Source organism: Trifolium pratense, linkage group LG1, assembly GCF_020283565.1.
Source record: "Trifolium pratense cultivar HEN17-A07 linkage group LG1, ARS_RC_1.1, whole genome shotgun sequence".
In the NCBI taxonomy this organism is placed as follows: Eukaryota; Viridiplantae; Streptophyta; class Magnoliopsida; order Fabales; family Fabaceae; genus Trifolium; species Trifolium pratense.
This window is the reverse complement of record NC_060059.1, coordinates 14341042-14357281: the sequence shown is the minus strand read 5'-3', so window position 1 is coordinate 14357281 and position 16240 is coordinate 14341042. Positions and strand designations below refer to the sequence as shown.

At 35.0% G+C, this 16240-nt stretch overlaps 2 protein-coding genes across 2 annotated transcripts; both read right to left on the bottom strand.

Annotated features, from left to right (window-relative positions):
* Window positions 1–3674: 3674 nt before the first annotated feature.
* On the bottom strand, window positions 3675–4633 carry LOC123903128 (pathogenesis-related protein 1A-like). Its single transcript, XM_045953018.1, has one exon. It carries the CDS (start codon window positions 4571–4573, stop codon window positions 4091–4093), a length of 483 nt encoding a protein of 160 aa, XP_045808974.1. The 5' UTR covers window positions 4574–4633; the 3' UTR covers window positions 3675–4090.
* A 9726-nt stretch (window positions 4634–14359) lies between these two features.
* Window positions 14360–15976, bottom strand: LOC123903127 (pathogenesis-related protein PR-4-like). The gene is made up of 2 exons (XM_045953017.1): window positions 15506–15976; window positions 14360–14627 (listed from the first exon to the last, which is right to left on the bottom strand). The coding sequence occupies exons 1-2, from the start codon at window positions 15773–15775 to the stop codon at window positions 14463–14465; spliced, it is 435 nt and encodes a 144-aa protein (XP_045808973.1). The 5' UTR covers window positions 15776–15976; the 3' UTR covers window positions 14360–14462.
* Window positions 15977–16240: the final 264 nt, after the last annotated feature.

Here is a 16240-nt window from a genome sequence, read left to right as displayed (position 1 = left end):
TCATGAAGAAGATATGCACACCTCAAGTGATGATGATGATAGAGTTCATCCGACACCAAGACCTCACAGAGTTACTCAGATTCCAAGAAGGTTAGCAGATTGTGAAATGGTTCCAGATAATGCTGTAGACAATGAGGGTGACATTGTGCATTATGCTATGCTTGCAGACACTGAACCTTTAGATGTCAAGAGTGCACTAAAGAGTAAAGTGTGGTTAGAAGCAATGATTGATGAGCTGAAGTCAATTGAAAAGAATAAGACATGGGACCTGTGCAAGCTACCTTCAGAGAAAAGAGCAATTGATGTGAAGTGGGTGTACAAAGTGAAGCAAAATCCTGAGGGCCAAGTAGTCAAGTACAAGGCAAGACTTGTGGCCAAAGGTTTTCTGCAAAAGCAAGGCCTAGACTATGATGAAGTATTCTCTCCTGTGGCAAGGCATGAAACTATAAGGCTGGTTATTGCACTAGCTTGTAGCAGAAGATGGCCTTTATTCCATTTAGATGTAAAGTCAGCATTCTTAAATGGACCATTGGAAGAAGATGTATATGTCAAGCAACCACATGGTTTTGAATTGAAAGGTAAAGAAGATAAAGTGCTGAAACTGAACAAAACCTTGTATGGTTTGAAACAAGCTCCAAGAGCTTGGAACAAGAGAATTGACCAATTCTTTGTTGTACAAGGATTTGTGAAATGTAGTGTGGAATATGGTGTGTATGTTAAACACAGTGATAACAAGCATATGTTAATCATATGTTTGTATGTTGATGACTTGTTAGTGACTGGTAGCTCACTAGCAGAGATTGAAGATTTCAAATCACAGATGAAGAGTGAATTTGAAATGACCGATTTGGGAAAGCTCACCTATTTCTTAGGAATGAAGCTGTTATATACTGCAAAGGGGGTGATACTGCATCAAGCAAAATATGCCACTGAGATTTTGAGAAAGTTTGAAATGCTTGATTGCAATTCATCAGTCACACCTGCAGACACAAGACTTAAGCTGGAAATAGATGAAAATAGTGATACCGTGGACTCTACTATATTCAGACAATTGATTGGTTCACTAAGGTACTTGTGTCAAACTAGACCTGATATTAGCTATGCAGTTGGCTATGTAAGCAGGTTTATGAGCAAACCACTGAAGCCTCATCTACTGGCTGCCAAGAGGATACTCAGATACATCAATGGCACAATACACTATGGTGTGTTATTTCCATATTCAAAAGATAGTGTGAAACTTGAATTAAATGGATTCTCTGATGCTGATTGGTGTGGAGACAAAGTAGACAGGAGGAGTACAAGTGGTTATCTGTTTAAATTCCAAAATGCACCAGTCTCATGGTGTTCTAAGAAGCAGTCAGTGATTGCTCTCTCTAGCTGTGAAGCAGAATACGTTGCAGGATCCTTGGCTGCTTGTCAAGCAAATTGGCTACAATCACTTCTCAATGAAATGAAGATCATTGACAACATCACGGTAATGCTGAAGATTGACAACAAATCAGCAATTAACTTGGCTAAAAATCCTGTTAGTCATGGTAAAAGTAAACACATTGAGACAAGATTTCACTTCCTTAAGGACCAAGTCAACAAAGGAAAGTTAAGCTTGGAGTATTGTTCCACTGACAATCAACAAGCTGATATAATGACTAAGGCTGTGAAGAGAGATCAGTTCCTCAAACTCAGGAGGAAAATAGGGATTGTATGCTTCGATAGCTTGTCTTAAGGAGGAGTATTGGTTTGACTGGTAATTCAAGCTCTGAAGCACTTCAGAGTCTGAAGCAACATAGCCTCTGAACCTCACAACCTCTGAAGCTGATATAAGTTCTGAAGCTCTGAAGCTCTGTTTTGGTTCTGATACGTGTTTCTGTTTTACTTAGCTTTTTAGAGGCAGTTAGTTAGTTAGTTAGTTTTGTACAGTTGTAATTCAGTTACGTTTTGTTTGTCCTAGGTAGTTATGCAGTTACTTGCATTTGAAGTAACCACCTATTGTATATAAACAATTAAGGCCCTTTGTGGAAGAATAAGATTTTTACTTTTCCTTTATTCAATTTCTGCTTATTCTAAATTCATTCTTCATTCATCTTTCATCCTTCAGTGCTCTTTGTTTTGGGTTAATCCCCAACAAGTAGGATGTTTGAACAAAATTATCTCAAAAGTTTTGGCCAGCAGGATTTGGAAAATATGATTTTGGAGTGTCAGTCAGCTTTTCTACCGAACAAGCAGATTCTGGATGGAGTGTTTGGTTGTGAATAAATTGATCGACCTTGCCAGAAAGAAGGATAAATTTTTGTTGTTTAAATGCATTTTTTAAGGGCTCGGGCTAAGGTGAGAGGACATCTCATATCTCTCACCATGAGTAATAGTTAAATATCATTAGATTATGAGAGTCTATAGATCTTATTGTGGTTTATCTGTATGATATTTGTGTCTTTTTGTTTGACCTTGACTTTTTTCTTTTTTTGATTCACTTTTTGAAATTTAAAATTACTATTATTGTTTACAATTAAAAAATGCAAATTAAGTTTCCTTTAAAAAAAAAACCAAAAAAAAAAACTCACCAATTATATTTAATTGATAAATACCAAATTTATATCCAACACTAATCATCAATCTTCAAAACATAAATTTGAAGCTGCTGAATTGGTCCACAATGTAGATCCTCTTGTTGACAATGTGGATGGGGATCCTCCTGTTGACAATGTGGACTTGGATGATGCTGATATTGTCGGGGATATTCTGGTACAAGGGGTTGACTGTCGAGTTAGACGTGCTGAGAAGCGCTTTTTATATTGAAAAAAGCAGTTTTATTCAAACATACGTGTTGATGATGAAGAATTCAAATTTATGGCATCAATGGATGAAGAATTTGTAATAGTGTAGGTTTATGATCTTTTTTTTTTGGAGATAAATTAAACGAGTCAGTAATTTTTTCTTGTAACAAATGCAAAAGGAGTGAATCCTGCAGCATGTAAATTGGTTTGTGTTGATTTTTTTCTTTAGGTTTCTTGCTTTATACGAAAACTCTTTGAGATCAGGATAGTGAATCCACTCTAGCAAAAAAAAAAAAAAAAACTTCATGATCCCAAATGTTTCTTCTTTGGCAGGAACAAAATTACCCAAATAATCTCAAATTAATTTCTTACTTCAAATCTATTTATTTTTTCGAGCAAAAGAAAAATTTATTTGGGTTTAAATATTTGAGTTTGCGTTTGGAAAATGTTTCAATGAGAATTCTCGATATATTTTGTGAAATTTCATAGTTTGGGTGACTTATACCTTCATGTTAGTGTATTCTCTTGAAGATGAAGATTATGAAGAACAGTTTTTTTTTTCTAATATAAGTTTTGTAATTTTAAATAATGGTAAATATTATTTTAGTATATTAGCATGAATAAATTTATTGGGGTTATTGTAGAAAGGAAAGAAGAGAAGTAAAGAAGAGAATACTTCTCTTCGTGATGTGATTATTGAAGAAAGTAAAGAAGGAAACATTTCTCTTCATGAGATTGTTGAAGAAGACATAATAGATGAATGTATATCAATAATTCAAATGTGAGAACAATTTTTCTAAAAAAAATGAGAAGATTTTTTTTTACATTTGTAACTCAAAATTAGAGGTTTTTGTTTTTATTTTTAAAAATTCCATATAAAAAAGATATACTGTACATGAATACTTTAACAATAAAATATCAATTTCATTTTTATTGAAGAAATTACATGAGCATTATTAGTTTCCAAGTTATACATGATGAACTTAATTACATAAGCATTATTTTATTGGAATTAAAAACATTGATAACTACTCCTCCTCCATCTGATCTTAATTGTAAGCAAATCTTAACTTTTTTGATTCAATGAAAAACTAATGTATTGAGTCTATAATTAAGGTCAGATACATTAGTTATTCAATGAATTTAAAAAGAAAAAATTTACTTATAATTAAAGTAAGAGGACATCTATATAAAATAATGAGCAAGAAACTCTTATTCCACACGTTTTTCATAGTCTTATTTATTCTTAATATGGCTACTATCTATATATATATATATATAGCCAAACTATGATAGAACATACTGAATCATACATTTAACTAATATGGGCTTTGGCCTTCAAAGTTACCAGGTGGATCATAGTTGCAAGTAATGAATGTTCCACCATTATCACATCTCACTTTGGCACATCCAACACGTACTGTATCTTTCCAAACCACCTGAGTATAATGGAGACATTCACCACCAACACATGAGTTACTATCATGATCATAGTTGCCTATTTCATCCACCCACATCTCCACAGCACCCGTGCCACTAAAGTCGCCAAAGCTCATAGCAATATTCTCTCCGTAACCGCCATGATCACCACTGGAGTGGATCAGTTGACAATCCTTACGTTGATTAGCATAGTTCTGTGCAAAAGCAGCTACGGTGTCGTCCCAAACTATATTTGGGACGCCAACCTCGGATCTTGCTACGTTGTGGGCGTTCACAAAGTCTGTTGGTGAGTCTTGTGCAAGTGCAACATGACCAATAATTAGAAATAAGCCCAAGACACAAAATAGAGAAAATGAAGTCATTTGTTTTTACTATTGATAAAAGTGTAAATGGAATGTTTGGTGTTTGATGAAAAATGTTAGGGCTCCTGTGGTGTATTTATAGGGAATTTTTTGTACAAGAAATTGAAATTTGGCAATTAACTTATAAGAAAAAACAAGTGTCAAGTCTTATTAAGAAAAAAAAAGGACAAGTGCCAAAAGGTAATTGAATTTTTCAAATGAAATTTCTTCCACATAACCAAACAAATTTGGTTCTCCACTTGTAACGTAATATTTTTTTTATTGTCTGTGACGATGCCTCTTGCTCTAAAAGAAAACAGGCTATCAGCGGTTAAATTGTTATTATTTGTTGATACACTATTTAATATATATAGGTCTGTTTGTTTCAGCTTTAAAAAAATGAATTTTTTTTCTTTGTATTTTTTAAAATTGATTTTCAAACCCGATTTTTAAAATATTACAAGTTTTTTTATATTTGTTTTTTCTAAATTGAAACACTAGTTTTGACATCATATAACATAAACACATATTATTGAATATCAAAATATAGTCAAAATCAATTTTTTTTCAAAAAGTTATATTTCAAAAATGACTTTTATGAAAATCTATTTGAAATAGCTTCAAAATTAAGTGATTTTTTTTTTGAAATTTTGATATCCGATTTTTTTCTCAATAAAATAGTAAAATACCTAAAATCACATTTTAAGAATAACTATTCAAACCAATTTTTTATTTAAAGCTTTCATAAAAAGTTTCTTTATAAATTTTTTTTACATAAAATTATGTAACATTAAGAAAATCTATTTTAAAAAAATCTATAACAAACAAGCCGATAAAGTGTTGTTAAATAGAGATTATTGTGGTGCTATAGTTTGGTAGTATAGAGCATTTTTTGCAGATTAATTTTTTTCAATATGACACACATATAATGAAACACAAAAAGTAGCTTATAGCATATGTCGAATAAGCTTATAGCTAGCGTATAAGCCTGCATAAATGTTTGGTACCATTTATTTTCCCACAAGCTTATAACAACTTTTTTTACTAATAACATTTTATTTGATGCCCTGTCAAAAAAAAAAAAACATTTTATTTGATGCTATTTCAAGTAATATTTGAATTTATAATTACAGCATATTGTTTTTTCTCTCACTATCTTAATTAAAAAAATTAATATTAGTTAAAAAGATGTTTTATGTCATTGTATATTTATTATTTCAACCATTAATTTTACTGAATACTTTAAAATAAAACAACTAACTTAACTATTATAAGAAAACTTTTTCTATACCCACATGAGTTGATCGTGAAACCTAAGATCTTAAAGTGTGGTTCTCATTGCCACTTTTTATGTTGAATGAGTTCATACAAATTGAAAAACTAGACGATAGAATTGGTGGCTTCAAATTAGTCGATCTTTAAATCAGATACCGAATCTAAAATAGAAGAAGATAACTTTTATATTCCAATCTAGTGTATATTTACTTATCTAACAGAATTTATGTTACGTATAAAGCCTCAGCAGCCTTTGGCCATGTCTTACTATTAGCCGCCTAGTTAATTAGTTAAATGCCCAATAGCTACACGTATGTTCTCTCTTGCAATCTAATACTATAATACCAATAGCTATAGTTAATTAGTTTTATCAAGTGGATCACATACATTTCTAAGGAAGAGATGTCCAATAAGACCATATTATAGTACTTCCTTCGTCCTAAAATAGAAGTAAAAGTTGGTCAACAAAAGTTGATGTATTTGATCCAAATTTTTAATCAAATACATTAAATTTTTTAAAATCATTTTTACTTATATTTTGGGACGGATGAAGTATTTACTATTTAGCAATTACTAAGCCGTCTGTTAGGATTAAGGAGGCTATAGGCAGAGTGCTGAATAGGTACATAATCCTGATGACCAAGGTTATAATACGTTTGATAATTTCAAAATTCAAACAATGTGCATCGATCTATCTTGATGTGAATAAGTACAAAACTTCTTAGCCACTCTCTCAAGAAAACTATAGTAATTTAAATTTAATTATCTACTTGATTGGCAACCCATCAGTTTTCTTGGATATTCTGCCATAGATAATAAGCGTGTCTGCTTTAATTAGGAGTTTCCTCATTTTACTTTTTCATAAAATATAATAGCAATATGTTAAATAGAACAAATAATAATACTAGAGTAAGGTTGGTATAAGAATGTGTATAATGAATGATTAAGGAAGGTTTGTCTTGCTAAAATGGATCAAGATTGCAGAAGTCATAAAGTTCCTGCAGTTGTGCAATTAGACGTTATGATTATCCGATCTTTAAGTACAATATTTTTAGATATTTCTAAAAATAAATTACTAACACTTTTTATATGTATTTTTTAGACCGTTCGATTTTGATTGAACGACCAAAATAACTTGACTACACAACTGCACATAAAAATTGAATGTATGTATCTAATCTATTTCCTTGCTAAAATAGAGTATATCTCTTCAATTATTTATGTTTATTCTTAAATAGTGTTAGGGCTACTTTCAAGTTGGATGATCCTTTGTTTGATGATGGACTTCTGCTTATGAAAATGCACAATTCAAGACTATTTGGTCCAACAAGGTCTTAATTGTGCTTTTGAAAAAGAAAAACCAAGTGAGATGTAAGATTTAGAGTGCATCGAGAAAAAGGTAGTGAGCACAATTCGTTTGACACTTGCCCCATATATTAAAGTGATTGTATTGAAAGAAACTTGTCCAAAGAAATTGTGGGATTTGTTGGAATACAAGTTTGCATCAACTACACTAACCAACTGATTGATGATGAAAATAAATTTGTATACACTGAAAATGGAAGATGAAGGCAATGTGATCATATTAATAAGTTTTATGAGTTGGTATCTAGACTTATGATTGCAGATGATAAGGGCAGTGATAAGTTTGTTAGATATGCTCTGTAATTATAAGGAACAGAGGAATCCTCCTAGAAATAAGATAAAGGAAAAGAGATAATTTCATTCATAATTCAATCATTGTGGATACAACTGTATTTAAAGGACAAAAGCAATAACAAACTCTAGATTATTCTCTAGTACTATGACGTCACTAACTCTAGAATCTTCTTGTGACTACCACGTAAAGGTTTAATTCAATTCACAATCTTCCAACCTCTTAGGGAGTTTGATGATTCTCTTGGGCCTTCCTTCCACATGGTCCACAGTAGATGTGCTAGGCCCATTCATAGTCACAGCATCAGGCCCAGCTATAGGTGGATCCATAACAATACTCCCATCATCAAAAGCGACCTTGTCCTCAAGGTTGTAAGTGCGCTTCAGCTCATCCCATTGTTCCCATGATGTATCCTCAGGTAGGTATGCCATCTACCAATTGGGTTTGAAAATTCAAAATGGCCAGAGGAGAAACCACAGGATGGTTGTCCACACAGAAAGCAGGCAACTGATCTACATGTTGAGGAGTAGATCCTTCATAGAGTTTGAGGAGGGAAACATGGAATACATTGTGAATTTTAGCATGTGGAGGCAATTCCAATTTGTATGCCACAGCCCCAACGCGGTCAATGATCAAATAAGGCCCATAGTAACGCTTAGATAACTTATGGTATTTAGAGCGGGACAATGAAATTTGACGATAGGGTTGAAGTTTTACATAGACCCATGCTCCTATCTCAAAAACAGCTTCCTGACGATGTTTATCAGCGTTGGCCTTCATTTGAATTTGGGCTTTGCTGAGATTTTTGCGCAACAGAGCAAGGGTATCCTCCCGAGAAGTCAATACAGAGTCGCAAGCATCAATGGAGGATGATCCAAGAAGATATGTTGGCATGGATGGAGGGCCTTTTCCAAACATAACTTCGAAAGGAGTGAGTCCCGAAGCAGAGTGGACAGAAGTATTGTAATGATATTCTGCCCAAGGAAGCAATGAAAACCAATTAGAGGGTTTGGCATGAACAAAAGCCCGCAAATACTGCTCAATGGTACGATTCATGACCTCCGTTTGTCCGTCCGTTTGTGGATGATAAGAAGAACTCATGCGCAAAAAGGTGCCACTAAATTTGAAAAGATCTTGCCAGAATTTACTGATGAAGATGGGATCCCTGTCTGAAACAATACTGCGAGGTAATCCATGTAATTTACAAATCATAGAAACAAACAACTCTGCAACTTTATAGGCAGTGAATCCTGAAGTTAATGCTCCCAAATGAATACCCTTATGATCCGCTGTCGCACACGGGTCAAAAATGAGTTAAAAAGGTAGTGTAGGGAAGCGACACTCGAGTATCGTATCACAAGGACTCTTTATCAATTAAAAAATACTAGACAGAATAAGAACAAGCAGAATATGGGGGGTTTAGGTTCGGTTTAGATGATTAGAAAAAAACAATTAAAAATAAGTGATTATAAAATAAGCTGAAGGGGCTAATCCACTGATCTCGGTTCCTACCTATCACTGATTATTATAATTTCAATCTCCTAAGCGGATTATCTATTCCTATTCGATTATAAAACTTACTGACAAGCGCAATTGGTTTTATGTGATGTAAGTTCCTATTTTTCCGAATTAAGCAAACGGATTTAAGCTATCGCGAATTAAGCAAACGCGAATTAATCAAACATGATAACGAAGAAGCTGCGCTAACGTGATCACGGCAAAGGAGCATACAACAATCAAATTGAATCAATACTACTATATGATAATCGAATTAAGCAAACAATGATCATATAACAACATTGAAAGGAATAAAAGCTTGATTGAAATTATTGTAACCTCAAAGTATGATGGAACCTATGATCAGCGGAAATTGCCTTGAGATTAGTTCTCCATGAACATTGTAGCCGTCTTTTCTGTTTTGCGTGAATCCGAATAATCACCTAGCTGCTTTTCTTTCAATTTAAATAGTACATGGAAACGGGCCTTAAAATAATTGGGCCGAAAACATAAAGTTGTGCTGAAAGTTAATAATTTAATTCACGTCTGGAACATAAACGTAATTATTCGACTTATTTTCGCTCCGAATTGACTTCAGGCTTCAACACAAAAGTTGTAGCTCTCTGTCTCAGCTTTCCAACTCATCTTCCCGCGCCTCAATCCGATATTCGTAGCTCCAGTTATGACCTACAGACTGAGAAGGTGTCAAGTTATTATTAATTCAAAAAATAAGTGACGAAAATAAAATAAAGCTAGAAATAAACTTAAATATAAAAACACATTAAAATAGTGAAAATAATAAAATAAACCATGGGAATACTTAAGTACAATAGTAGAAGAATGTGCATTAAAATGCACTGATCACCTTAGAAAAACGGTCAACCACCACCAAGATAACAGAATATCCTTTAGATAAAGGTAAACCGGTTATAAAATCCATAGAAAAATCTTCCCACACATGATTTGGGATTGGCAGGAGTTGAAGCAAACCCTTTGGTTTGGCAATGGAATATTTAGTTTGCTGACAAACTATGCACTGACGAATATAAGCCTGCACATCACGCTTCATATTGTCCCAATAAAAGTTTTCAGCTAACCGTTTCATAGTTTTAGATAACCCAGCATGTCCAGCAGTCAATGAATCATGGTATTCTTGCAACAACAAAGTCTTAAAACAAGAATTAGGACTTACCCAAATGCGACCACGATAAAGCAATAAATCATTGACTAACTTGTAGTCAGGAAGCAAGGCAGGATCAGCTTGAAACTTTCTACGAAGATCCAAGAAAGCACTATCAGTGGCGAGTTCTCTGCGTAATTCCTCCAAAAATATCATATGAGGTGAGGAAAGGAGGAAAAATTCATCAGTGGATGAAGTGTCAGCCCGAGACAAAGCATCCGCCACAATATTGGTATTGCCCGGTCGATATTGAATCTCATAGTGAAAGCCCAATAACTTAGAGAGATAATGTTGCTGTTCAGGGGTCTGAATGACTTGTGTGAGAAGTTCTTTCAAACTCTTGTGATCAGTTTGAATGATGAAGAAGTGTCCCAAAAGATATTGACGCCATCTTTTTACAGCAGCAGTAATGGCGTGTAATTCTCTAATGTATGTGGAAGCCTTGGCAAGACAGGGGCAAAACAACTTACTGAAATATGCCAAGGGATGCCCGTGTTGCAGGAGAACTGCGCCCATTGCAAAACCCGACGCATCAGTTTGCACCACAAATGGTGAATTGAAATCTGGAAGAGCTAATACGGGAGCAGTGACCAAAGCTTGTTTGAGGTTATTGAAAGAAGAAGAGGTTGATTCAGTCCACATGAAAGCATCTTTTTTCAATAATGAGGTCAACGGAGAAGCTATAGAAGCAAAATTACGGACAAACTTTCGATAGTAACCAGCAAGACCCAAGAACCCACGAAGCCCTTTTACAGAAGTGGGGATTGGCCAATCCACAATGGCCTTTACCTTGTTGGGATCCGGTGCTACTGTCCCATTTGTTACAATATGACCCAAGTAATCAATTTGACTTTGCCCAAAATCACACTTCTGCGGTTTGAGAAAAAATTGATGCTCTTCTAATAACTGGAATACATTAGTCAAGTGATCAATATGAGTAGCCTCCGAGTCACTATAAACCAAAATGTCGTCAAAGAAGACAATAACAGAACGTCGGAGGAAGGGTCGAAAGACATCGTTCATGGTAGCTTGGAACGTCGTCGGCGCATTGCACAAACCGAAGGGCATGACACAGTATTCGTAATGACCATCGTGTGTGCGAAAAGCGGTTTTGTGCGACTCCTGAGGCTGTAATCGTATCTGATGAAACCCAGAAGTGAGATCCAACTTGGTGAATACACGAGCAGAACAAAGTTCATCCAACAATTCATCCACAGTTGGTAAAGGAAACCGATCCTTAATAGTTAAAGCATTTAAGGCCCTGTAATCCACGCACATACGCCAGGAACCATCCTTTTTCTTAAGGAGCAGGACTGGCGAAGAATATGGACTATTGCTAGGTTGAATCCACCCATTAGCGATCAATTTCTTGACCTGTGATTCAATTTCTAGTTTCTGTGCGTGAGGATAGCGATAGGGACGGACATTAATGGGAGGAGCATTAGGAAGCAATGGAATTTGATGGTCAGTGAACCGTGGTGGAGGAAGATGAGTTGGTTCGGTGAAAAGAGTGGAGAATGTTTCCAGTAGTGCTTGGATAGATGGGCTAACGGAGATATAAGCTTTATTTGATGAGGACTGGTTACATACCTCAATTGGGCTAAGAGAAAAGAATTGGGCCATGGGCTCAGTGGCAACAATTTTTTTCAACTGATTGTAAGAAACATGAGCAGCTGGAGGTTCAATTTCTCCACATAATTCAATGTCAGCACCATCATGATTAAAATGCATCTTAAGAGAAGTATAATCCATCAAAACAGGGCCCAAAGTTTTGAGCCAAGGAGTTCCCAACACAATATCCAGTCCACACAAATTTAATGCATAAAGATCCAAATGAAAAACATGTCCTTGCATTTCTAATTGCACTCCTTTACAAATCTGAGTACTAGATAATTCCTCCCCATTACCCACAATTACCTTAAGAGGAGTGGACGGTGTGTGGGGCAGACCCAACTTATGGGCCATTTGGGATTGGATAAAATTGAGTGTGCTGCCTCCGTCAACAAGGACGCGGACTTCTTGTGACCCGGCCCGGCCCAAGACCCTGATAGTTTGGGCTGACTGGTCCCCAGAGAGTGCATGAAAGCTGAGTTGGGCCGAATTAAATTCTTCAACAAGGTCCGATAATTCTTTAGGTGGAGTTGGATCACTCTGACCCGGTTCACCTGGATCTAACCCGGAACAATCCTCGTCATCTTCTGCAATGAGTAACAGGAAGCGAGCTTTGCAACGGTGTGTACGAGAGAATCGTTCGTCACAGTTGAAATAAAGCCCCTTTTCTCTTCGTTCCGCCATTTCTGTGGGAGAAAGCTGTCTAAACTGTGGTCGTTGTGCTGGTGTGGGAAGCAACGGAGCTGAAGCAGGTGGTGCCGGTGGCTGAACGCTTGATGGAGACGGCGATTCAGTGCGGTGGCGCTCTAACGAGGAAACACGTTGGGAAACGTCGGCGATGGAAGCGGTTATATGAGCTTGAAATAAAGTGATTTGTTGAGACAGTTCATCAAAACGGTCTGCGGTGGCTGCCCGAGAGCGAGTCATTTGGATTGTGCGGGAGTGGAATGAGAGCACCAAATGATAAGGGCAGTGATAAGTTTGTTAGATATGCTCTGTAATTATAAGGAACAGAGGAATCCTCCTAGAAATAAGATAAAGGAAAAGAGATAATTTCATTCATAATTCAATCATTGTGGATACAGCTGTATTTAAAGGACAAAAGCAATAACAAACTCTAGATTATTCTCTAGTACTATGACGTCACTAACTCTAGAATCTTCTTGTGACTGCCACGTAAAGGTTTAATTCAATTTACAATCTTCCAACCTCTTAGGGAGTTTGATGATTCTCTTGGGCCTTCCTTCCACATGGTCCACAGTAGATGTGCTAGGCCCATTCATAGTCACAGCATCAAGCCCAGCTATAGGTGGATCCATAACAGCAGACGACAATATCAAAGATGAAGAACAAATGTTCCGTTTGTTGGCTTTGCTACCCAAATCTTATAAACAACTTGTGCAGTAAATGTCAAGGCCGACCCAAGGGCAACTCAAGCAAGGGCTTTAGGCCCCCGATTAATAAAAAAAATTACTAAGGAAAAAAAAGTCATTCATTTGGCTACTCAAACCGATTCATTCAAAGTCTGGCCCACTATTGGCACACAGGTCTACTATCCTCATCTTAATGATATTTTCTCTCCCGACCCTCCATGTTTCTTTTATACCCTTGAATTTCTAATTTTTCCCTTAAAAAAACTTCGGTTTGTAGAAACCGAAGTTTTTTTTTGCCTTGAAAACAAATTTCGGTTTATAAAAATCGAAATTTACTCTGAATTTGCACTAAAAAAATTCAGTTTATGCGAACCGAATTTTTTTGCAAGGACAAAATTAGAATATTGAGAGTATAAAAAAATCATGGAAGTCGGGAGAGAAAACATTCATCTTAATTAGCCCGAGCTAGCACCAGTTGCTTGCATTTAGGGGTGAAAATAGTATGAAATTAACATTATAGTCTAGTGTGTTAGAATGCACTCTATAACATAACATAACCAACTAGTAACTAATTATAAGCTAGTAGCTACGTTAATCAATGCACAACTAATTCTAACAAATCTTCAGTTATATGTAAAATGAAGGGTATTTCAATTATATCTATCTCAATTAGAATTTGAACATTAATTCATTATGGTGTGGGAGTTTAATCCCTCCTGCTTAGATTTTTTTAGAAGTTTATTTATTATTTTTTTGTGTCAAGGCTCTTATTTCTATGAAAAAAACCTAGTAATTTGAAGTTTGGTGCAAAGTAAGTAAAGTCTGAACAATATAGTAGAGGATAAGACAAAACAATATCGAAGAGAGATATAATTAAGATAATATTTTTTATATTAATTCGAAAATAAAATAGATAATTTTGTACTTATTATAGTTGTACTATGGACAAAAGTTGTCTTGTGGTTTGGTAAGGGAGAATGTTTTTCTTTTTAGGAAAAGAGACAATGTTTTATGACCTATCTCTTACCACTTATTTTGTCCAATCTCATAACGAGTTTTTGAAATCAAATAGGTACAATAAAAGTTGTCTAGTTCAAGTAATAAGTTCAATTTTTACATAACATGACGAGGCACGATTGCGCTTCTGTTTTTTAGCACATCAAACACATCCTATAATAAACCTATAATAAACGATAAATAAGAACAAGTATAGATTCATCCAAAGCAGTGTCTATATAAGTAGCACCGCATGTTTTATTTATGGTATTATTAGGAAGTACCTAGCTAGTACATCTTTTGATCACAAAGAGTGATTAATTAACAACTAACAAAGTTATAGTTGACTGTAAGATGGCCATTCTGGTAACCCTGTCCATTTGTATCAATTTTATTGAAGACATTCACATCCAAATCCAGACCACCATTGGCACATTGATCCACTATTCTCACTGTTGCCTGAGCTCCAGTTGCAGTATTTGTCACCTGCATCATCACCACAATAGATTATTAATTCATCTTTAACAAGGAATTGAATCAAAATGCTTTCATACATATGGTTCCTTCACCGAATCAATAGGAGCTCTTGTTAATTCAAATATCAAATTTAATTTAGTGATGAGAGATTTGGATAGTATGCTAAAGATTTTGAATTTGATCCGCAACTTCATTGTAAATAAATAAAAAATTAATATGATTGGCAGTAACCATATACAATAGACTAAGATGTATGGTTAAGATTGCACATAACTTTTCTACCACCGAAGTGGATTTAGACCCGCTATAAAATTTCTTCCATCCATATTTAATTTTTATATAATAAAATTAAAAATTGAACTAATTTTTTTTTTAATGACAAATTGTTAGCATGTATGTTATGTTAGTTTTTTACACCTTATCAGAACGTGAAACTGGACCTCCAACCCCTATAATCCTTAGCTTAACTAGTTCAACTAATTGAACTACTTATCCCACCCCAATTAAATTAAACGGATTATAAGGTGTATCCCCCAATCCGAAGAAGAAGAAGAAGAAAGGGCATAGCAAGAAAAAAAACAAGCTTAATACAAGATATTATATCATACCTTCCCTCTCCAGTAATAAAGCAACGAAGGCCATGGATTATGCAAGGCCAATAAGATATGGGCTTAGGCCCCCAAAATGTATTATCATTAAATTATTATGATTTAATAATTAATCCAAAAAATCTGAAAGTGATTTATAATTAGTTACTCCCTCCTGCTCATATATAAGAAAAAATATGTTTTTTAATTCATTATAAAGTTAATGTATCTAAACAACATTGCAGTTTAGATAGATCAACTTTACAATGAATTTTTTGTAAATGGTGTAAGTGGTAATACCGTCAAGCATTTGCCGCAAGAATCTCTGCCGCGAGGACCAACAGGTCCACAAAAGGCAGTCCAAGCATATTTTTTACGCCATGACAAAGGCTGGTTAGCATCCCATGTAGCACAGTATACACTGGCTTTGTTGTAATCCCAATTAATATTCTGAGGGTTGTAATTATGGTATGTTGCCCTTACGTTGGTAGCACTCTGACCACTCACTAACATTGTTCCCATAAGGAAACATAATACTAACAACCTTAACACTCTTTGTGTGCTCTCCATTTTCTATGGTTTTTGTGTGTTTCATATGTTGAGGTATGTGTACAAATTTATAGACTTTGAGAGGAGATAAACGACGACACACGACACTGTTCTAGTTCTAGGCATGCACGTAATCTCAAGTTCAACAATCAATGCATTTGAACCGTTTTTTTTCCTTCTTACAATGGAACTGAGAGACTTATTTAATGCATGGACGCGCAAAGAGTAATCATCAAATGAGTTGGGTGGCATCTATGTGGCATTTTTCGTCTGTCTAATTAACCAAAACTTAAGAGGTCTGAGTCTGACCAATGTTAGAAATGGAAAAAATGCGGGGAACTAAAAATATAATATCCAGAATGTAGAGACTATTTTTAGAAGTCCACCGAAATATAAGAACTTAAAACATGTTTAATCATATTAACTCCTCAACTGTTTTAAAATAATGGAAGGCAAGATATAAATTCATTATAATATGCCTAACTT

Coding starts and splice junctions, on each gene's coding strand:
- LOC123903128 (XM_045953018.1), bottom strand. CDS start 4,573: ATGACTTCATTTTCTCTATTTTGTGTCTTGGGCTTATTTCTAATTATT.
- LOC123903127 (XM_045953017.1), bottom strand. CDS start 15,775: ATGGAGAGCACACAAAGAGTGTTAAGGTTGTTAGTATTATGTTTCCTT. Junction 14,628..15,505: donor CTTGCGGCAAATGCTTGACG/GTATTACCACTT, acceptor GTGATGATGCAG/GTGACAAATACTGCAACTGG.